This window comes from Fulmarus glacialis, unplaced genomic scaffold (assembly GCF_000690835.1).
Source record: "Fulmarus glacialis isolate BGI_N327 unplaced genomic scaffold, ASM69083v1 scaffold8677, whole genome shotgun sequence".
NCBI lineage: Eukaryota > Metazoa > Chordata > Aves > Procellariiformes > Procellariidae > Fulmarus > Fulmarus glacialis.
The window spans coordinates 25,530-50,413 of NW_009224144.1; the positions used below are offsets into that span (position 1 = coordinate 25,530).

General features: G+C 42.0%; 1 protein-coding gene across 1 annotated transcript in view; it reads right to left on the reverse strand.

Moving 5' to 3' along the window:
* Positions 1–455: 455 nt before the first annotated feature.
* Positions 456–24,884, reverse strand: part of PARD3B (par-3 family cell polarity regulator beta) — a gene marked incomplete at its 5' end in the record, with an annotated part of 291,514 nt that continues 267,085 nt past the window's right edge. Inside the window, one exon of the mRNA XM_009582067.1 lies at positions 456–810. Within this exon, the coding sequence (XP_009580362.1) occupies positions 456–810 (355 nt within the window). The remainder of the gene's footprint in view (positions 811–24,884) is intronic.

The window sequence follows — 24,884 nt, forward strand, 5'->3', positions numbered from 1 at the left end:
ATCACACACTGGATTACACAAGATCCCCAGCTCTGCACAAAGTCCATACTGCATGCTGTGTTCTCACTTAAAGGCTCTACAACAGCACTCTGAAGTAAACTCTGGTGACACGACTGCCCATATACAGACAGCTATGTACTGTATAGGTGTAACCGGATTCGGTAAATAGCCCTGAGGTGTATTAAGTGTTGCGCTTCATTTCCAGCAGCCACTTTCTATTTTTAAAAGAAATTTAAAAATACTCAACTGTCTGGTACCTCATGTACTCAAAACACATCGTACCTCACGTGGCTTTAGTTCGCCTGTTAGAAAGCACCTACGCTGAGCCCAGCTCAGTCAGAACGACTCCAGGTCTCGTGTGCCATTCTTACAGGCAGCTACGCTTGGGAACAACTCTACAAGGATGACGTCCGACGGGATTCCTCCCAGGCTGTGCTGGCAAGTCCAGTGCGTGGCTATACAGCTGCAGTCATGGGGTTCTTCTGCCTGGGATCCTGTTGCCTGTACTGGTACTGGTCTGGACTGGTCCCACGGTGTCGGACAATTTCATTATAAGCTGGTGCTCGGTGGGACTGAGGAGGGGAAGGTGGCACGTCCTGCCGGAGGGGTCCTTTATGCTGGCTGGTGACGGGCTGGGCTGGGTAGTACTGGGGATACCTCAATTCTGCCACTCTTGTGTCAGGCGCACGGATGTAGTTCCCCTTAGACGGGTGGACAACAGGCTGTCCTCCTTGGTAGTAGGGAAGATCTCTCTCTTTGTATATTACTCGTGGCCCTGTTAAATATTCCAGTGGCTCTGCAGGTCCACGTCTGAGGAGGAAAAACATAATAAAGCACATAAAAAGGCTGTCTACTATCCCAGCAACACATTATTGTACTCACAATCTATGTTTACTTTGGGAAAGGAAATGCCACCTCAAGCATGCCAGGTCCAGATGAATCAAAAGAACTTTTGAAGGGTAACAAGCCTCCCACCTGCACGCTACAAAAGTCTGTAACACTGGAGGAAGGGTCCAGCGCACATCACAGCCCTTTTACAATGGGGGAGCACTGGAGCCCTTCAGCTCCCAAAGTCAGCCTCCTGTGATCTATTTGCCATAATGGAAACAAAGCTCCTTTAAACAATGCATGTTTGACCGAATCTTATCTAGCCTGAGGATAAACAGATGAGTTGCGTCTGCAAGTCTGCAAATCCCATAAGCTTTACATGCACAAATATTCACGCTTTCCAAGCCATTTCCCACTATTTTTTCTCCTAACATGTCAGACTGTAAAACTTTCCAATCACCATAGCTGGAAAAACTGGAACTCCTGGAAGAAACACTAGGGATGTCAGGCTACAATACCTGTGTTTAATGGGCGAGCTGCCAACGGGGTTAAAAAAAACCTCCTGTGATCTAGAAGGCCTGATATTACAACAGCCCTGTAACTTGTCTGCATCAGTACCGATCTGACAAGCTCTAGTTCATGTGAAAAGCAACATGTGAACATGTCATCCCTGAGGATGTGGCACGGAGCCCTCTCTGTAGCTTTCTGCATCTTAATTCCATGATTTACACTAATGAAGCATTGATATTTTTTCCTAGTACAGCTTAACTTGTGATACTTTTGAAATGGCAAAAATAATTGTTCTCACAGACATGTCACCAGAGCATCCCCAAAAGTTCAACTCAATTAGGAGTTTTTGCCAGTGTGATTGCAAATGTCTTTGCACTTTGGGCAAAATCTCTCATTGTTTGCAGAGGAAGCTTCTCTCCAAACGAGAGCTGAAGGAAGACGGCAGGGTTTTGACCCAAAACAGGGGCTGAAAGTATAAATCAATTGCACCTGCTCTGTGGCTTTGGGACTGAACTCATCAACTGTTTAAATATTTTTTGCATAGATTTATTAAAAAAGTCATCATTCTGGTACAGCAGATCAGGTGTTCACAATTTGTCAATGCCTCTCTTTTGTTCACACAGAGATTTTACAAGCATGCTCCCCCTTTCTTAATCTGGGCTCCCAGACTCCACTGGAACTTGTTTTGATGAAGTAAAACAAAACATGTGGTTTTCTGCTGCACTCGTTTAAGCCCATGGGGTAAATCATGGACATAGGCAATGAGCAAACATTATCTGCCTTGAAATGAACCTACAATTCTCCCCGTGGAATAACTTAGTGCAAATGTTTCCTGTTTAAAATGGAAAGAGCAAAAGGAAGAATTCCAGGCCTTGGACTTTTAGGACCCTATGCTCCCCAGAGACTTTTTGCTTTAAAAACAGAACATTATAAAAGACAGGCACTCCTGGCTTTTTCCCCTCCCGCTGCCTCTCTCTCCTGGTGAGACAGTCCAGACAAAGTGCTGAAGGGCCTGAAGCCACCCTCTGAGATACTAAAAGGACTCTTAACCACATGTGTTGAGACAACTGCTGTCTTTGCTCACACACCTACGCCTTGCAACAAAGCCTAATTTCCACAGCACGCAAAAGAGTTGCTCCATGTATTTCTATATGAAGACTTGTTCACTAGTCAGTCCCATCACACTCAACTTTTAATTCCTCTGTGTGCAAAAATGCACTTCCAATCATAAAAGGCTTCTGCGGTGGTAGAAACTGCTTTGTGTCAAGCAGCAAACTAACAGGAACAAATGTCAAACCTACACCCATCACCTTTTAATATAAGGATAACGCCCAAAATCCTGTATATTAGATTTTATAAGATGTTCTCATTGGCAGCTATAATCAACCAAATTCTTGTGGATCACATTAAAAAGGGACTGAGCTTGGAACCTGATCCAGAATTCAGTGAAGAGTCAGGTAGCTTTTGGACAGAGCCGTAACTGCAAAATTTAATTACTCTAAAATAATAAAGTCAAGATTAATTGATACCAAAATGACTGTTGAGGGGACTGAGCCACCAGCATCATCTACTGAGCCTTCAGCACACGGCTCATCCCTCAACTCACACGAGAGATCTGGATGTTGCAGGGAAAGGGGGGATTGTGTTTTGCCATCCAGCCAAAAGACCTGTTTCCAGGAAAGTTCAGCTGGTCCAGTTCTAGGAGACACTGTGACACTGCTGCCACAGAAGCTGTGACTGTGCAGAGGGTAGCACATTCAGGCAGCTTTGACGTAGGACTGTGCAGTGAAGATGAGCCTGAGCAAAGCACAAGCCTGCCAGATCTGAGGCATGTAGGCAAGCTGCTTGAGCTTGTGCCATCAGGTCTTCATTGCTGCTACCTATGCTACAAAACTAAATCCACCATTGGTTCACTTACAGCTAATACCATCTCTGGTTGTGTAGACAAACTGCAGAGAGGAACATGTGGGAAGGGCAAAATCTTTCTTTAAAAAAGAAAGAAATATCCCAGCTGTTCACTCTCAGCACCAGTTTCCCTTCTCTGAGGGTGAAACACCCATAGGCGGTATCATTCTCAAGTGTCTTCCCCAGAGTCAGGGCTTAGCAGCTAGGAGGAGAGATTGTACGCGGAGACGAGGCTTGAATCCACTTCACATGGATCCTTTAGGAAAGTCCCAGGAAGACAGAAGGCATGTAAGGTTTTTTAGCAGCCTTGGCAATAATACAAGCAGTGATCTAACCAATGATTACCAGAACTCTCGCATGAGTAAAACCTTGGGAAACCCTGGTAACTGCCCAAAAGGCTGCCCCTGGGCAGCATTACCAGGGGGAAATTTCATGAAAGAGATTCTCGTGGCTGCACCACACTCTCCGGCTTACTTCCCCTGGTGATCCCAGTGGGTGTTATGTGTGCAGATACACACGCCACAATGACACTTTTCTTCCCTTTTATGACCAGCACTGCATGTTGAAGCCGAGTTATTTCCCGAGGGTTCATTCTTCCCCACCTACCAGCCATGCCCGGTGAAGTCTGTTCTTAGGGAGCTGCTTGCCCTCCCCAGGTGTGTCAAATTAACCATCAGAAAGTCAATCTTTTTAAGGTAGAAGGAACACCTACAGATATCAAGTTCTGGCTGTAGAAATGCTGTCACCAGTAGGAGTAAGGCTGGGACACTGGGGGCAGTTCCCGGCAGGAAGAGCAGGGCTCCTCTGAAGCAACACCATTTTCACTTGATAGCTCATGGTGTAAAAGTATATGCTGTTGTTTCCGTAAAGAAATTGCCATAGCTCAAACCAAACACTTTCTACTTGGCAGCCCCTTGTAGATGCTATGCTTGTTTCCGCAAGAAGCAAAACAACCCCTGCCTTTTCACTCGGCAGACATTGCCACCTCTGAGGAGGCCCTAATGAAATTCTTCTCCCCTCCCTTGCTGTTTTTGTTGGCTCCTGATGAGTTCAGAGTTCACAGGGCCATATCACACCTCCCAAGTGACCCACAGTTTGGGGGTCAAACCAATAACCTCAAGTGGAAAATCAGTGACCCAGGGGAGTGATCAAAAATCCACAAATTGGGTCAAGCAGGTCCAGCCACTCAAAAGGACCAGGCCAGGAGCGTGCCCTCTGAGAGGACATGCTGAGTAGGAGCTGCTCTGACCGTCAGCTGTTTTCCAGATTTTTGGCCAGTTGTTTGACCTGGGGGTCCAGTGAAATTAATGGCAGGCAGAAGGTAGGGAAGCTGACACAACATCCTGGGAAGGAACTGATCTCAGAGCTCAAAAAGCGGTTTTGCTGATAGTTCAGCTCTGCTGGCTCCCACTGGAAGATGCTACACTGATGCGGGTCTAGCTAAAAGCAGGCTGCTGCTGAAGGAAGCAGTGGAAGGAAGGGAGGCAGAAGCACCAGATTCAAGAAGGGCAGTGTGAAAATGCACTCCTCAAAAATGTCATGAGCAAGATGCCCCTTAAAATGTTCATTTTATTGTGAGGAAACAAAATCTCACCTTCCCCTGCAGAGAAATTATAGATCACACACACAGGTAGTTGCAAACATGTTTTGCTATATCATTTCATATGCTGGTTAGCAGCTCTACCGGTTTATCTTCTAAATGATTCACCAGGTAAGAACTGTGATCCATTTTGAGCTTTATAAGCACAAAGTAGCCTTGTCCAAATAAAGCAGGTAACTTGTGACTGATGTTAAATTAACAGTACGTGTTGTTATTTTCTCTATGACAAGTAAAGCCTGAAGTAGTTTGTTTTTCTATCCCTGCTTTATTTATCTCCCAAGCACAAAGAATGTAAAATCTAGTATTTTCTCGCTTTGCTGCAGAATTTTTAAGAGCTTCTGGGTTTATTTAAAACTGAACCAAAGGATTCGGAATACTTAAGAAAGGCTTCTTTTACCCAAAATGTTATTTAGTCATTGAAGTTAAACAGGTTTCAAAAAACCTAACTAAAACACTTTTTGCTTTTTGCAGTTCCCTCCTTTTTTTTTTTTTAAAAAAAAAGCCCCCATTTCAGTAATTCTTCAGTTGTGGAGAATCTCACAGGGTAGACTGGCCAAAATACCTGATGCTTCAAAAAACATCGAGAAAAAAACAATTTCATTTCAGGTTTACTGTGTTCCATTGTTAGCCCCCATTTGCAGGTCACCTTTAACACCAGCCACAAGACACACGCCTGGGTTATCTGAAAGGAAAGGAAAGCAAAATGATGGTCTGGCTGTTCACGCTGTGCCCCATCATGTTGGGGGTTTGGATTTCATCGTGACAAAGAGTTTTTCTTGCCTCTGTTCTATAGGGAGAATCACAGAGATCACCCTCTTAGTACCTGGTAAAAATCAAGGATGGGAATGCTCTCTTCTTACATCACTGTCTCCTTCTTGCTGCTGAGGGAATATTTTGCAAGGGATATAATCTCACATGAAAAACTGCCTTCGTACTTTGTCAGGGAGTACTTCTTGAAATAAACTTCAAAGACAGCCACAGACTAAGTGGCAAATGGAAAGCCCACATCTGGCTGCAGTCTCTTTCATGTCTAAGCAAGACATACAGAAACTCTGGGTGATGGCATCAGGCAGCTCAGGCTGTGATTAAAGAACAGGAGAAAGCAACAAGGTCCTATCTGTGTCCAAGTTCTCACTGAAGAACTCGATTGTATGCATCGTGATTGCATGCCGTTTGTTCTCAGCCGGAGGATCTACTTTTAAAGAAGAAAGGAGAAGCTGATGTAAGAATTAAATTATGCAAACAAACAATCTTACAGTATCAAATACATTACACTGTGTCTTTATAAAGCTCTTCTCAACAGACACTAAAAACAACTGACTGAAAAGACCATGTAGTCCCTATCTCTCCAGATACAGTATTAAAGACACCGCAGTGCTGTTTGTAGTCGGTGGCACTGAGAACTTCTGTTGCTTAATATTCAATGTGCATATAACTTAAAAAAAAAAAAAAATTTTTTTAAATCACTGCAGGTTTCAAAAAAAATCACTGCATGACTCTGTGCTTCATTAAAGTCTGCCTCTGTAACTTAATAGGCGAGATACTCCTATAACAAATATTCTTTACCGTTTCAGACCAATACTTCCCATAACTGATGATGGGTTTTGCATTTGAAAAGCCACTGGAAATCAAATTTGCTATCTTAGCACTGGGAAGAATCTGCAGCACAAGGAAGTGCTCAGCGGCTGCTGTCTGTGAGAGAGGCTTGTACCTCTCAGAAGAAGGCAGATGTCCAGCAATGTCATACTAACCTCAAACACACCACACACAGATTATTTATGGGCTGAGCTGGTGGAGGTGCTTTCTTCTCCTGTTCTTTTATCAACAATACAAGGCTAAAAAATCAGATAACGTAAACGAATACAATCCCTGGCTCTCATGTAGCACATGCCATGCAGAGAGAGCTGTTTTTAGTTTGAGGACTGTGTTTGGAATTCCTTCAGTGTCAGGTTTCCAGTTACCAGACCCTCATCCCTGGGCCAGGCACGACTGTGGTTGTATATTGCAGAACACTCTGCAATGTATATTACATAGCTTTGACTTCTATAGGCTTTGCAGACCCATAAAAATAATGATCATTTCATGACCTGTGTTAGTGGGGGGAAGAAAAGAGCTGAAAAATCTCTATCTCCCCTTTTTAAAGAATTCCTATTTGTTTTGGATTTGGAGAAGGAGAGATCCATACAAGTTTGTTTGAAATTCAAGCAAGAGTACATTTCAGATGCAATGCAGGCAGGCCTGATTCTCTTCCCTTGCATGCAGTTTTGCAAAGTTTAACTGTGGCCTTGACTGGCCCGAACGTAAGAGCTTATACAAATAGTTTGTCTCTCTCTACAGTATTACGGCTTGGAATATTTAGAAGCAACAGCAAAAGCACCACAGTCCCAGAAGGTAAGTGCATAGACATGTTTATATTACTCTAGTTGAAGTCTAGCCTTAAAGCGGCTGGAGAACAAAGTCCTTTACTGTTTGCAGAGGGCCACATTTTGGGAGATGTTGAGCCCCAGCAGCTCCCTGGGCAGTTCTTAGCAATTGGAGACATTTAGGTGTCCCACTTGTTTTTACATCCAGGACCAAGCATAAAGTTTAGTCAGATACTACCTTTCCATGCAGATAGGCAGACTGCAGAAACAACTGTAAGTTAGGAAAACAGTAGTCTGACAGGTTTAAAACTTTACTATATGTAAGATTTCTTATGACAGCATGAACAGTCTATTTTGCATGTGAGCAAATTGATTGTTGTCAATCCCTGACGGAGCAAACTATGTCACAGAATGGTTAACATCAGAATTTAGAGTGTCATTTCATTAAACCCCCTCCCATCAGCAACAAAGCCATACATCATTGTATTGTTCCTTTGCTCCAGCATCAGTTTATTTTCCACAGCAGATCTCAGACCAGCTTCTGATAATCCCATCCTGCAGGCAAAGCTCCCCTTTCTTTCCTTCCCTAAATCCAACCTACAGATATAGGAACTGTGATAATCAGGATTAAAACCCTCAAATCAACAGCAACAAAAACCCGAATATGCTAGCTGGTGCTCTATAAATGCCCAATAAGCATTCAAAACAACTAGTCCAATAATCCTTCCTACTCAATTCCTCACTTGTTTTGTTCATATGCTTTCAGGCATGGTACATCTCTTCTACCAGGAGGCATAAAATAAAGTAGCACCTATTGAACAAGACATTGCTATTCTGTGATCTCTTCAAGCTTAAAGGGGTCTTAAGGAGATTGGTACTTTAAGTAGCGAGTCATTACAACATGTGTCATTTCATATGTTACTCATTATTCAACACAACATAATACCGTGTGAGTCATTAACCTCTTGGCATTGGTAACCTACTCTCAATGCTAAGCAGTCATGCTTGTTGCTCAGGAACCCCCATGCTCTGTTGGGGAGAGACCTGGATGAGATTTTAAGGTCCCTTTGGTCTTTTGTTTTGCGGATCAGCAGGGGCCAAAAGCTCTTCCTACAGACTAAAAGAGTTCTTGGCCTGTGGTCTCTTGTGTCACATTTCTGAGACGATGCTGGCTAAACTACATTGGAAGGGAGAAAACTTCTTTTTAAAGGACGTATGCATCTTAAGCCAGCAAGAAAAGCCAATGTTTAGGTTTCTCAGCTGACTTTTGCATTTCAATGCAGACTCAAACTAATATGAAGAAGTACTGAACGCATGCAGAACTGCCACTACTGGGGTGAGATGCTGAAGTGAAATCTCTCTTACAGTAATATTTGTACTGCATTACTGTGCAGTAGCTCCAATGGACATGGGGACCCTGCTATCCCTGCCACGAGAAGAGCCAGCTACTTCCCTCAAGAGCAGGCAAGCAATGAGAAGGGAGAGGGACGCAGAGAGGTGAGACCCCAACGCTGGCCCCAGCACAGCAGCACACAAAAGAGAGAAATACTATCCAGATCTCTTCGTCTCACCCTAACCTCTACTGCAGATCTCTGCTTTTTTGGAGGCTATCAGGGTGGAAATTAAAGGTCCTGTGGTGGTTCAGGAGATTTTAATTTGATTTAAAAGAAATTCTCTTGCCATAATCTCTCTGCAGAAGGAAACAAACACACCGCTCAAGCTCCAGGAGAGCTCCTCCCGAGCAAGGAAACCTCCTCCCTTCGCCTATCCATTCATAGCACTACTGCTATCCACGCCGTTTTTGTAAAACGCTTTCAAAGACACATAAACCCAAATTCTATCCTGTTCTCATTTTTCACGTGAAATGAATTTAAAGCATGGTGATTATTCAGCTGTGCTGTTCAAATGATTTTCAACAAATAACAGAAGTCATTAAAAGAATCTTCCTAAGCAATAACAACCTGGGCCCAGGTCTTTACTATTCAGCCGCTGGGATCTTAACACGCTGTCTGATCTTTAGTGAGCTAGTAAAAACCTGTAAGAAGTGGTTATTAATGTTATTACCAAGCTTTTAGGCTTTTTTTTTTAAAGCATCTCTCATTTAAATTAAAGCATTCCTTGCAGCATTTTCTCCCATTGCTATGATGAAGCACGGCTGTCAATTCTGCCTCTGATGGCACAAACTGGGTAGTAAAACCATGTTTCAATAAAAAAGGAAAATGATTTTTGAAACTGATTGTAGCTGGTTATTTTTCCCTCCATTTTGTTTCTTTCTGCGTCCAGACATTCTGTTAAACTCGCTGGGATGTGCCATTCCCTTTTTACCCCTTTGCAACAAAAGCAAAGCTCAAGATCCAGTGGAGAACGATGGCTGCTTTTTGGGGGTGAGGGGGACCTTAAAACCAAGCAGCTCGTATTTCTTTCTTCAGGCAGTATTTCAGTCCCCATTGTTCCCCTATTGCTCATGTACTGATTTGCTCCTGAACAGCGCAAACAGCCTGTAAGTACATCCTCCCCCCTATATTTTCTTTTGTTAGAACCATTCATTTCTATACAGGCATTATATTATAGATTTCCTGGCTTGCCGCACTCCATTAACACTCTGGTAACCACCCCTTTTCCAGCCAGCCATTAAACACCACCTTTAATAATTGAGATTTAAAGGCTCAGGGCATGATAAACAGCTGAAGTTATAACTTTACAGCTGCCTCTACAGAAGTGTGTAAATCTCCAGATTTGGATAGGCAAATCAGTTAATTAGACTTGCATTAAGTCACAAACTTTGCGGGTGCTCTGACAGCAGACGTCCTGAAGTTGAGCTTTAAATAACAAGGGTCAAACCCCTCAATCCCACCGGGTTAGGAGAGACGGAAACGTCCCACCCGGTGCCCAGAGAGCAGTAGCACTGGCTGCAGCTGCTGTGACTTGCAGACGGCCGCGAGCGCCCTGCGACTGCAGCCCATTCCAGCTGTGTTTACGCTGGCTTCTTCCTTAAGAGCTTCTACAGTTACACGAACATCAGCGCAGCTGCAGCAAGCGGAGCGACTGCTGACTGGACATGCTCTACCTGCTGCCCATGGTGGAGACAACCCTTGTTTTACCACCCTGCATTGCCCGCCTGCCAGCACACAGGTTGCTCTTCCAAAGCGGGGCCCCTGCAAGTCACGGGGCTGAGCGCAGCTTCCCCCTGCCCCTACCTGCGGCTGAGGAAATTCTACGTGGATGGCCCTGAGTCACTACTAGCCTGTAAATGTTCAAAGCTGGTGAGATTCGGAGCTGCAGGCCAGCGGCCTCTTTAGGGACATGGGTAGTAAAAGGTTAACCTTCAGTCGTGAGGCCTAAGTGCCTGTGCTCCATCTCCGCATGAGTTATCTCCCTGTTGCTGCATTTAAAAATACTGTATGTAATTAACTGTTATCAGGTTGTTAAGCAGTGTGCTGAAGTGTGAACTTATCATTCAATTGTTTCCTTTATTTACAAAGTCCCTGCCATTCTCTGAGGCGGCAGCCTGGGACAGGCTGTTGACTTGCTCAGATGAGGAGGGTTTAGCACACCAGATTCTGGCAGCAGAAGCAGATTCTGGAGAGGTGAGACACAGCTGTGAATCTGCTTGGTTCCTCAAACACCCCCTCAACACGCCCTGCAGAATAGCTGTGTGCGAATGAGACACACACACACACGCCACCGCTACCAAATACATCACCATAACATTGCTTTGAAACCTGAACTGCACAGCACTGAAGAAATGCACAATACAGCTCCCAACCGCTGTAACCCAGCCTTATGGGCATAGGTATAGTTTTTACGCACATATATGGCACTAACTTTAATGCCTATAGATACATACAAGCTATGTAGTCCATTCACAGATGAGGACGACATAACTGTTGACTTCCATGCACTTCTGCGCTCAGTTCTTCCCCTTCCCCTGTTCCTTTGGTGGACTTTGTTTCTTTAAGAAAAACAAATCTGGAAGTCAGTGCGCATCATGTTAGACCACAGGCTGGAGACAGGAGGACATGACAACAGGGCAAGATGCCACATCCCCCGCTGTCCTATCTACCTCCCTCCACAAGGCCCAGGTTTGGTTTCCTGGAGCCCATGGCTCCCACCACTTTCTTTGCCACTTTCCCCTCCTGGCCTGGCTACTGTTCTCTTCTTCCCCAGCTTTCTTCCCCAGCTGCACCAGCTCTGGCAATGCCTGCAAGGAGTCCAAGATTACATGAGACATCATCAGATCTATGTGATTTTCTTCCATGCATTCCTGGTCTGGGGCAGCACCATGCATCAGCAGGACTTACTAGGATGGTCCCTGGGCATGCAGCATCCTTTGCGCTTTGGGAACTGGTGCAGTCATCAATATCCCAGATCTATGTGCATCCCCCCAACACTTGTAATAGAGGAGATACGTAGCTTCTAAACAAATTTCTTCTTTGCCATCTGCACACCATGCTGCATGCCAGATGACAAGATAAAATTTGCCACAGCAAAGTTCCTGGAGCACAGCAACCTTCTAGAGAGAGCAAGCACAACCTGTGGCAACACAGTTACATCAGCTTAGTCATGTACCTAGAACAAAAGACATCAGGATGCTGAAGCTGGAAGACAGAGCACACAGCAGAAGACAGAGAAAAAAAATGTTTTAAAGACACACTAACACATTGCATCCCTGAGCAATGGGAAAGGGATGCCAATATTGAGACAGAGAGAGGCTTTGGACAGCATCACCAGGTATAGACTTTAATTTCTTTTGAACACATATATACATCATGTGTCAAAGACTACCACGTGCAGTAGAGTCTTATGTGCAAGACATGTGCTGTCAGTAGCTTCAGCTTAGATTATGATGAACACCACCGCAATCAGAGAGGCACCCCTACTCCACCCAGAAGGGCTACTACATGCCATCAGTGAGAAAAAGAAAAGCAATAGCACTTCCCAATCTGAGCCTGGTAAGAACCTGGCAAAGATTCTAGACAGCATGTCTCAATTTGGCTGGGGGGGGGAAATAATTAAATAAAAACACCCTCTAACTTGAAACAATCTTTTACATAATGAATCAATCAAACAATTATCTTTGCTCTAGTATGTTCAAATCAAGGGAATCATCATTGAAAATAACAACCAATTTATATAGCTCATTTAAAGCCACAGTAAGCTAGGCTGCTGATTCACTAATGAACAATAAAGGTCACCACTACAATATCATTCTAAGTATTTTCAGGTTGTGCGGTGTGATAGACTTGAAGTGGCATGTTCATAAAAAACCCATCAAGATACTTTGCAGAGGGAAGTGAAGATGGAAAGAGATCTGTGCTCTGCCTAGATACCAGACTGAGAAGAGGGAATAACTCAATGCGATGAGGAACTTCGTGCCCCAGACTCATCCGGCCTCAGCCAAAGCCTCTGGATGTCAATGGAAGCATTTCAATGAGCTTTGGATTAGGCTGTTGTATAGGAGAATGGTATCTGAAAGGGGAAGAGAGGGCAGGGAGAGAATGAGACATCTGCATCCTGGAATGAAGTCAGGAAGTTAAGGCCTGACAGCCTTAGACAGCAAATAAATAGCTAGAGTACTAGATGTGGGTTGCTGAAATGCCTCACTCCACGTGGAAACATTCCTTTTCAATTGTGTCTTTCAGGTATTCAGAGAAAAGACTGACCAAAATGCAGTATTTTTTACTTTTTGAGTGCTCAAGATCTAGAGAGGGCTACATATATGCCATTAATAAGAAACAAGACATTCTACCAGATGAATAGCACACCTCTGCTACATGGATATTACATCTACAATTATTAACAGCGTGGCAACTGGGGCAACGCAGCAGAGTGTGCCCTGAATTACAGCACCATGTCTTTGACTGTTACCAGAACCAGATGCTTCAGAGGAAGCTGCAGTTTATCGGCAATTAATAATTTCCATAGGCCTCACAGCATAAAAGCAACCTCCCCTTTCCTCCCCAGAAGCTAACTCAAAGCAAAGCAACTATTGGTCTAAGTCCAGGTTTGCAGAAAGATGCAGGTTTCAGAAACACAAAACGCTTGATGGCATGTCTGTACATATAGATGTTGAGATAAAAAAATAAAAACCATAATATTTAACCTTGACAGACCTACTATTTAAATCCCATAGGAAAAAAGCACAATATAGCGGAGAGCCTGTGGTGAGGTGAGAATGATGTCTTTTCCAAACCTCGATGTTAAAACTTTAATGCTGAGTTGGGTTTCTCTCTAACAAAAATATGTGTAATTCTACTTCCAGTAAAAGGGGATTTTCTTTAAAAGAACTTTGCAACATTTCAAAGGCCCCTCTTTTTTTAATGATCAAAAAGTAAAAGGGAGAAATTTCGTATCATATCAAGCAGCTACAATATAAACCATTATTCAAGAAGAACATTCCAGTTTCTAAGTCAGAAAAGCACAAAGCAGCAATACCATTCTAAGGATGCAAAATGGTCTCCGTATACTAAAGTCCCTTCAAAAACTTTTAAAACTTGTGGTATAAACTAGTACAACTGAAAATGAAATGTCTAAGGAGGAAAAGACCAGGGTTAAGGGTTCTGTATTGATTTTTTTTCCACATTGGGATTAAAGTGATTTCAGCTGGGACCCAGCATTACAGATGTAATTATAATTTCCATTTATATTTTTAGACTGTGTACAAAGAAGTGTAATAATGGACAGCTGAACATTTTCCGTTGTCCATTAAAAAGGAAATGTTTCTGATGAAATCTCTGTAAGACCAAGGACCACTGCAGTAATCTCTCAAGAACAGAGCTTTCTTCAGATGTTTGGTGACGAGAGAGAAGGGAGAGCTGTCAGCCCTTCACACACAGAAATCAAACCAAAATGACATTAAGGTTGTTATTCCCCTCAATAATACTAAAGAGATTTCAAGTTAAGATCCATAACAAGTCTCTTCAAAGAAAAAGAGAGATTATTCATTAAATAATCTTTCTTGATATTATTTACAGGATATTTAACAAAAAACATTGCATAAGGCAACATCAATGAGGCATCATTTAAACCACAGAAAGTGCAGGGAGTGAAAAAGTGAAATTTCTCTAAGTACCACTGACTGTCTGCCATCCTTCCCCCATGCTTTACAATGCACGTTTTAGTCCAGGTTTCCTGGAGGCCTCTGATAGATAGGCAAATGATTGCTATTGAAAAGCAAAATATATTCAAGGTAAAGCAGGTGCTTAAGTGCTGTGATGGATCTGGGCCTAAAAATTCAAGTTGTAACCCCAACTCAATTTCAACCGAGTAATTGAATTAGTCTTTTTTTTAAAAAAAAATTCCCTTTCGTTTCAAACTGATCTGCTCTGTGCTTTCTGCCATAAAGCGTGGTGCAGTCAGTACCGCAGCACAGCCTGCACCACCGAGCTGCTTCCACTCTGGAATGGGGGCTGCAGCACACCATGAGGTAAAGAGATCCTTACAGAAAATGCTCAAAACCAGGCAGCCTAAATTCAGCCTAATTCCCTAGTCAGTGAGAAACCCAGATGCCTTCAGAGACCCCTACAAAGCTAATTAGAGGACTACCAGAAGTTGAGTCAGCCAGTAAGAAACAGTACGCACAGCAAAGTCACATAGGCTTTCTGAGCACGGCTATTGGGATCCTTAAAGCTTTTAACTGATTTTGAAATCTTTAATTGCTGAATGTATAGTTGTAAAGTGTGTTTGCTGTTTGAGGATCTTTGGAAGAAAGACTGCTAGTATGTCCTTTCTTCTACTCGTTTTGTCCCAGCTGTTGTTTTGGGTGGCTGATTTCAGTTCAAGAGCGTATCACTATTACCTCTTCAAAAAAGCAAAACAAAGGGAAAAATTGTGACAATACCATGCTTCTAAAAATACGTTCTTTTTATACTGAAGACATTTCAGTTCTCAGTAAATAAATATTCCTTTTCTTTAAAGCATAGCATCTCAGATCAAGCCAAAATTCGTAACAAAAATGCTAAGTGAGGGACCAAAACCTGGTGACACATGGGTATGTACAACAGTACGCTAACACCTAGATCCAAGCAAAAAGCCATTCACATGGATTTTCAACTGTGAAATCCTGCTGAGATTGGTTTTGCTTGCCAGATTGTCTCATGATCTACAACAGACTGCTCTCAAAGTACTTCCCTTCACCTGGAAAATGAAGGCTATTTTTCTTCTTTAAATGAAGAAAAGTGCCAGCTACTCAATATCCAAGGACCCCCGTTGGCTCGGGGTTTTACTTGATAACCTGGGCCGGGTTTTGTTCACACATTTACCACCCTCTCTCTCCACCCTTGGCTGGAACTGGCTGCCAATTTCCAAGGTGCTGTCTCAGACTATCTAATGCACAGATCCAATCTCCTTGCTGAATTACATCTGGAGTGCAACAAAAATGGCAGATAATTCACTTTCTGTTAAAGTTAACGCACTCCTCCTCTTGCTTCCCACGTATGTTATACAGTGGACGTGTTTGCATGTTCTGCTCTGTTTTTTCAGCTGTTGCAAGTGCATGAGCTATCAATTACTCTGTGCGCAGAGAGAGGACGGTGACTTGAGGAACAGCTTCCAGTTTACATGACTCCTCACCTCATCACCGCTCGAACATTTAAGTGAATATTGTTGGGCAAGAGGTCTGAAGCAAAGAGATTCCTTAGGTGCCCTCTCCCCTGCCATTTCTCCCCTCACTGGTTAGTCAGAGCAGAATAACTCTTTAAAACTAATATTTATTCAAACAGCTGTAGGATCCTACCTGCTCCCGCAGAACAGCGCGCTGAGCTAGTGGAGGCCACACCGATACCAGACAGAAGCCAGCAGAAGGTATGAGTTCTGTCAATATCTCTATAGCCAGATTAAGTTACGTTTGGCAGACAAAGTTTTTGAGTACAGCAAAGACACTACCATTACTGTAAAGATGTGGTTAAGTTTTTAGCATATGCATTATGGTATTTAATATATTTCCAAAATACACCTTGCTGGAAGTCTGATGAGTGGCCTAGGTACTACTTAACACCAACCACACGCCTACAAAGTTTTGCTGGTGTGCTTCTGGCATATCCACAGCATCTTTACCTGTGCATCTTGTGCTTTGTTTATGCCATATTTTAAAGAACTGTTCTAGTAGAAAATTTTGTACAGGTGCTAAGTGACAAAATTAGTGCTAATTTACATAACTATTAAATGCTAGAACAATGCAATCTTTTCCAAGCCTGGAGATGATGGTGAAGATTCTTAAGAAAGCAGGAATTAATTTTCTTTAACAGGGTACAACAGGAGTTTTAGCTCCATGCTTGCTCTTAAAGTTACTGGTCCATAACCGCTAGCGATCTGAACATTTGCAGTTCTTCAACAACGTTGAATTAGATTAATTTTTAAGTCCTATTTTTACTTCACTTATATCTGTGATAAGATGGGATTGGATGGAGAAGAACATAGAGAGCAGGCAAAGATATATTCCTTTTTCCAGGATCTCCAAAATATGGAGATTTGGACTGCGAACATTGGTGCACAGAGTTCCCAAGGAAAAAACAAATATCCTAATCAGAGTTTATCAAATTACTACCAGACTGACCCAGACAGCAAAGAAATGAAGGAATATACTCTAACAGTGATCGCATTTCAGTCTAAACCTACTGCTGATTGCAACTGGTAGGAACGCATCCATGGATTGCAGTGGTTCTGGATCAGGCTCGTACCAGCTTCTACAACATTTCTTGCAGAATAAGGTGTTACTCAACCTGGATCAACATATTCAAAGCATGATCTTCTAAAGTGTCATAGTTGAAGCGCAACATAAAAGCGTTAGGTGAATATATGGGCAAAGAAAGACGGACAAAAACCCATGGAATTTAGAATATTCTCTTGATACGTGTTTAAGAGACTTCTGTGCAGAGAAATTAAATACGTCACCTACTTATGAAATGGAAGCGGTTTGGCTGCCAAAGCCAAACTGTGTTGAAACAGCTGCTCTAGCAACTGTTTTTACTATTAAATTCTTCAGTGATTCTCTTAATCCCAAATTAGATACCTCTTTCCTTTAATCACCAGTATATATAAAAGCTCTCTCCTCACAAGGCAGGGTTTCACCAAGGATAACAATTACAAACAACTGCAGGTCTGCTTAACGCACTGTCCTTGTGTTCCTCTATGGCTCTCATCTCCCCCACCCCGTTTCTTATTTCTCGGTGGGTGGCACGCTGAGTGCTCACGACTCGGTCCCCTATGTGTTTCTAAAAGAACCCAGAACTATATTTGAGTTCTTAAGATTTCACAGCCTGTCATTACCTTACGGCATGCAATTAAGACTGTACACATACAATTCACTTTCCTACTTTATCATCATAATCTCCTTTCCTCTTTCATAAACGTGTACATAAGAATACTTACAACTGACTCACTTTAAATGGCTTGCTATTAGAAGCTTGAAACTTGCCATCGTGACAGTGCAACTTCCTTGTTCTTTTTAACATCTTTCCTGTTTTTTCTGAACCTGCTTTGCAAAGATTGGATGAAGATAAGGGAACTGGATGGATTATGGAGAACTAACCGCAGTCTGCCTCTGAGCGATGGGTGTCATCGCAAAGTCGCTGTTTGCTTACAGGAACCTAGCTGAGCCGAGACAGAACATACAGGAGGTTCGTATACAATGCTGTGAGAGCTGCGGGAAGCTTGCTCAAAAAATCCTGATCCAACATCCTTGAAAATCATATGTATTTACACCCGATGCTGTTGGCTTCCTACATTTCTCCTTTTTTAGCTGTTTTTAAAGCATGTTCGCTGACAACCATCTTTCAGCCACACCTCCAGACCCATTTATCAAGACAAAGCCAAAGCCAAGAACTGCAGTGGAGTTGTCTTATTTTACAATGAACTTTCTCACAGGAAGAAAAACTTATTTCCTCACTTTTGCAGCCACGAGTCCACACTTTTTGATCAGTTCTGATTTATAATCCAACACAAGCAACAACATTTTTATTCCAAATATAAAGCAGCCAGCTGAGCTTCCCAGCCTGTTGGTCTCCTGAGCAATTTCAATATCCATCTCAACAATGCAAAGGATGTATTTGCATTTTGTAGCACACATCTCATTCCCCAGGTTTCACTCAGCACATCACTCTGTTGATGCATTCTATGGGACATATGCTTTTGTTTTTTAATTTGATCTTCTTCTTTTTAATTTGCATTCACTTATCTTTTTTCCACAGATTCTTCATCTCAACCTAACCATTTTGTACTAACACTTCTTTCTTTCATTAATATTTTGTTCCCTAACATTTGTTTTGTTCTTTTACTCACTGGAGGCATAGCTAATCCAGCTTTCTTTTCTGAAGCAATGTTTCCACGACTTCATTAAATTTTATAATATTAATTCAAGCCCTTTTGTTCAAAGGCAATATTTTCCTCCATCTCCTGTATTTTTAAGCTGAATTTGGTGCCCTTAGTTTGAGTGGGAGGTCCTTATGCCCAGTTATACACCAAAATCCATACCAGAATCCATGTTTTTTGGAAACGTGACACTTGAAAGTATTTTTATTTACTCCAGCTAGTATCTCCTTGCAAAGAGACTTGCTGCTTAGCTTCAAAATATTAATTGACTTTTAAACTATTCCATATTGCATTAACTGGCTTTTCGCTATGAGGAGTTGACTGACTTATTAGAAAAACTGACAAAACCCATCCCTGTCTGCCTCCTTTTACACTTCCAAAGTATTCTTCTGGGACATCTGGTTTTTAGTGGTTTTTTCAAGCTATGTCCCAGTTGTTGCAGACATTTTCTTTGCTCAATTTTCTTTAGTTATTCCCATGGAAATTATAGAAGTAGCCTGCCAGCCGCAATCCATGATTTGGTGTCATGAACCTTGACCTTTCTGACTTTCTAAAGTATACTTTTTCAGTATTAAGACTTAATTTGGCTTTGGATAGATGCATCCTGTTCATTTCAACTGATACTTCTATTTTATTAGAAAGCTGGAGGTATGTTTTACAACCACACCTCCTTCCTTTTGAATTCAACTTAGAGATTTTTGTAATTGTGATCCTGTTTACAATTTTCTTTCCTCCTTTCAGCCAAGTCTTAGAGAAAGACACAAGACCATTTTTTGAAATGTTTACAGTACACTGACCCTTTCCTACCTGCTCTGCTTTAATGCCTGAGACTCTCCCTATAGAAGGTATACACAGGTTATTTATGAACTCCACACATTTTTGGGCAAATATGTTTTGACACCATACACAAAAAAAGCCTTCAGACTTCACATACGACACTGAGGTGATATTAGTACCATGACACACTGCAGCAGAGTAACAGAAATGGAGACAAAACAGAACAAGTTGCTACAGAGCACTTCTAGCTTTCTCCTGCATGTAGGTACCACAAATCCGGTGTCCCGCTTTGGATTTGGACTCTGTCCTTCTTGAAATACATTGAAATACAATGACTTTCCTGACATCTCAGAGGCACTGGGCAGTTTCTACAGCAATCAGTTTTATTACCTTGCAGAGTTAAATAAAGTTAGCTAAGCAAATCTTAAACTGTTTGATATCGGATTTTAGCTAATCTTTTAATGAGCACATCAGATTGGTTCCCAAGCTTGTGCTCTAGTATGTGAGAATGATCTTTTTTCTTTGCCTGTATTTCATCTTGGCTGGTTTATTGCAATGTATCTTGGAGGTCCTTGAGTAGGATTTCCATTAAAACTGATTCTAAATTCATCTGCTGGGACTTAAAACCCAAATAAAACCATACACATATTTCATTTATAATGAGATCACTACATTGGAAGATACAGACAGGTAAGATTTTGCTGCATTTTCAATGAAAGTACAGCTGTCAACATAAAAATATTTAAAAAATACCCCCAAGTTACTGATATTACTTTAGATGATTAAAACAGATGAGAAAGTTAATAATCAAGTACACCATAGAATATACTGTTTAAATACTATTTATATTTCATATGACTAGAATGATGAAATTAAGTGGACCATTCATTTTTGCACCCTACTTTGTTCTAATCCTATTTACGACTCCAAATTATCAAGGCTTCTTAGTTTTGCAGTTATGTCAGGGGAATATTAAAAAAAAAAAGATGACTTGCATTGAAAATTAAAAAAGACCACTCACAATTGGTTCTCAAATCTTTCTCTTGACCCTCTTCTCTTAATTTTAATCAATATGAGAAATGGGGAGATACAGACTTTTTTCCGCTACCCAAAACGAGTATTTTCCCATCACCCTGCCCTTCGCCGTTTTGCACCACTTCAGAGGGAAAATCTGGGCAGTACTAAAAATATTGTGTGTATTATATTATGCACCAAAAGTTAATAGGTTTGCTTTGTAGCTGTATAATGTATGTCCAGTAACGTGGTTTCACTGACAGACTATGACTTTGGTGATTCTGGACTGGGTTGGTAAGTTATTAAACCATTAAAGTTTTGGGAAAAAAACCGCCACATTTATGAAAATATATCTGCAGATGCTCTTTTTAACCAGGTGAACGATGCTCCAATTTAAACACTGTTCTAAGGCAGCAATGGAATTCCCTTCGATACCTGCAGCCTGCATCAGCATTGCCACGCTCTGCCTGTCATAACGCACAATTTTGGGCTAAAAAAAAGAAAAAAGCAAATTCAGTAGAGTCACGTAACGAAGTCAACTGAAGAGAGGAACAGTGGAAAATTGAGAGGCAGACTGTTACTAAGAAGCGGCTAAGCACCAAGAAGGTCCCTGGAAAATAACTTGGCAGAACAGCAGTAGTATTGTGGGACAGAGCAACATGGTCACCGTTACTGAGAACCGCTGTGCCACTGCATGGCACTTGTCAGTGAAGATGGGTCAACAAAAAAAACCCCCAGAACATCACATCCCTCAGTTGACGGCTATAACCACGACTGCACTGCTGGGTCAATGCTGTGTAACATACTGTTGGATGTCAAGGAGGAATGTAAATGATGTATACAAAATGAGAAGGGGGACAGATTTTTTGCAACGTGGGATGGAATAAGTTAAATCAAAGTGATTTAAAGCAAAAAAATTAATTGTGATTTAAACCAACAAGCGGGGAATTTTGATTTAAATAATTGATTTTAAACCTTGCTTTTTCATCTGTGCTCCTTGGTTAGTCAATTCCCATAGGTCGGGAATGCTCTGACAAGTTGATTTGCAGCTAATTATAGTCTGCACTAAAATTGTGATTTCTTTTTGTTAACCAGGAGAATACACTATATACATATTTAAGTAATGTCACTATATTAATTTCAGATTCTGCTAGACAATGGTGAATGATGACTCTTATTTAACAGACAATTAACTTTTTCTTGTGATTTGTGTCAAGTCACTTTCTGACGATGTTTTTGGAATTCAATCAAATTGCAGAAATTCTGCATTTTGAAATAAACTTGGTTAGTAAAATAAAGGCAAGAACCCTCAAGTGCAAGAAAAAGCTAATGAAACTTGCTAAGTAATCAATTCCTCCTGTTTGAGGAACCTTCTCTCTTCATGACATAGGTGTTACAGAAACTTTGCTTTTGAGCCAAAGAGCTGGAAATGTTTTTGACTCAACTCTAGAGGCTACCTCATAAATTGACTGCATGGGGACTCCGGCCCCTTGAGTCAATGCTGTTTTCATGCTCTACAGTGTAAGACCTAAGTACTCAATCTATTTAATTTATTGAAAGGGAGGTTAAAAGATAACATAAATGATCACTGCATAGAAATACTGAGGGGGAGGCATTTTGCAGGCTTGGCTCTTAAAATCTAGTAGAAAAAATATTTACCACAGTATCTACAAACTGAAACTGGGTAATCTCAGACTTAGGGGAAAAAGGGTATAATCTTTTTAAACAGTAAAATAATTAACCTCTGAAGAATGTAACGAATTCTCCACAATGTGACATTTTAATTCTAGGTTAGATGCTTTTGTAAATACATTTATAAAAGTAACGCAATGGATCAAAATTGAAATTTAGTTTGATGCAGAAATGTAGAAGGTCTTGGAGGGGTCAGGCAAGGTGATCAAAATTGTCCTTTCTGGCTTCATACCCAGCAGTGGAGGATGTGCTGCTTTTAGCTACTGCCTTAAGAAGCACAAGTTGCATAGTCAACCTGAAGAGAAGCTTCCAGCATGGCAAGACTATGTGCTGCCACTGTACTGCAAGGCTAGTTCCTTAATACATTTGCAAGTTTCCCAGTTTTAAGATGCATGTTACATTTAAGACAGATACTCCTGTGAGCCAATTACCAGTTTGCTCAACGGTCTCCTCCCAGCCACAGCAATGCAGCTGAACTCATCTACACGGCCTGAACTCATTTTTCCATGCTAGCAGTTATTTTCTAATGCTCTTACTGCCTTTCCAGCCCCACCCATTTTCTTGACAACAATGCATGTTTTTCAGTAATATGAGGATTCCAGAGGAAGTCTGGAATACTAGCTTTCCTTTGGAATCAGCATTTCTTACCAGGAAGATGGCTGAGCTTTCTGATCTACACTCATCATGTCACCAGTGTCCCGTCTCAGTGTCTGACAGTCTGCTTTTGGTCACAGCCAGCTCTTCCATCAACACAGAAAAGAACGTGTCCTCGAACACGAGATTTCTCCAAACAAGGCTGCCATTGGCAAGACTGTGATTTACATTAAGACAGACTTCCATAAAAGCAAGCTCAAAAATAAAACTATGAACAAATAGAGCAGCTTCAGCTTCATATCTGTTCCATAGCTCCATCAGGAAAATATTCTGGATTACATCAAGAAAACAGGCATTAAAAATAGTTTAAAAAATACAAATGTTTTTCTGGCTCCCATACCCTTGCCCTGCTCCTCTCCCCAAAAGAAGAGGCTAAGAGGTATAAGAATCAAGCCGTTCTCAGCCGAGGAGTTAATATTGCTTAATACTACTACTCAGCACCACTTAGCCGTAGCCCCAGGGCAACACGTAAGTATTGAGTGCAAAGAACTGTATCTCTCTTGCAAAGCCTTCCATTCTGTCTTTCCCACTTTGCTGCTTTTCTGCAGACAGAACAACACAATACAGTGTGAGCTGAAGACCTGCCACTCTCCTGCCACAGCCACTTATCATCTAATTCAGATGTTTGCCTCTGTAGACATTTCCAAACCAAGTCTACAGACTGGCATTATTTTACCTAGAAACTTAACTACGTAACTCAGCTGAGCGCTCATTAAGTCAGTCACATACAAAGCCTGCCTCATGTTTTCAGCTTTTAATTAAAACTGTAACCTTATAGAGGAACAGATCCTCCAATCAAAGGCAAAAAGGGCGTCACTGACCTGAGTGAGAGTGGGACACTGGATTTGCTGCCGCATCTACTGAAAAAGCAAGCACACTTGACACAGCTGAATTCCTCAAATACACTTAATACACTTAATACAGACTTACATCACCCGAATTTGGCCCATAGTATCTAGACTTAAATTAGCAGCTTCAGAGAAAGACAGAAAAACAAAACAAAAGGGCAAAGCAGCAATGATGTTTCAAAGCTTAGATTTTTACAACCCAGCAGCAGATATGTTCGGATGCTGCTGGCAGCCTGACTTCCCCTTCGTGCAGGATGCGTGCCTTTGCACGGGAATGGGGTAATGCCTTAGGGGCACCAGACGTTCATAAAGCTATTTGGCAGGTGATCATTCCTCCTTCTTGTCCTGTGGGGAGGAAAACCAAAGCTCTCTTACTCAATTTGTCCATGCCCACACACACTAGCATGACTCCTGCTGGCTTCCAGGTAAGCAGAACAGTTTCCCTGTGTAGGTCCCAGCTACTCTTGACACGGCACAGATCTCCTCCTCCCCCCTCATCCAGTGAAACTGGCTGCAGTCCAAGCGCTTTCCTCTCTTTGTGTTGTGCCACACCAGAGCGGCAGGCAAAGGTCATATCCTCCTGGACTCAACACAACATTGCAATAAGAATCTGCTTCCCAGCCTCTACAACCCTCATCTGAAGCGTCTTTAAATATCTCTTATTAAACCGGACTTAAATGGCTAAGTATGCAGACAATTATATACCACGTCCATACCAAGTGCAGCTCAGTGGTTTGACCAAGGTGAGGACAGGGACAAGACAAGGGCAGGAAACCATGAACTAATAACAGAATGTTGGGGAGAAGAAAGCTGCTCTTTGAGGAAATATTACCTCTGTATTTCTTTCTACCTTCCTATTTCTTTCTCTCTCTCTCTTTTTTTTTTTTTTTTTTTTTTAAAATAATGCTGTCCATTACAGTAGTATTCATGGATCCTCCACTGAGAATAGGTTGGCAAATGGGTGGTTTTTACCTGGATTCCTCTACACTCCTGGGCAGTCAGCCATGAGAACAAAAGAAATCACTCATTTCCATTAGTGGCTGGCAATGAGACTGCATCCCCTTCTTCTGGATTTAGACTTCACCATAGCAATCTAGTAATTTGTGACTGCCAGGGCTTAATTACTGCAGTAACATGAAACTGCAAAACTTAAAAAACCGAAGTACAAAAGGCAGCAGCCGACTGCTGGACTGCAGGCACACCCAAGGGCGTGCTGCCCCAAAGCTCTGCTCCTGCCAGGGTGGAAACCCTCTGGAGACGCGGCAACGGCATGGCCTGTGTGCAGCAGTGCGAGTGTTTGGGTCAGGAAGCACACACAGCCCTGCTGAAGTGCAGGCCCTCTCGCTCTCCAGAGTAATCTTCTTAGGCACCAAGAGAAATGACGCT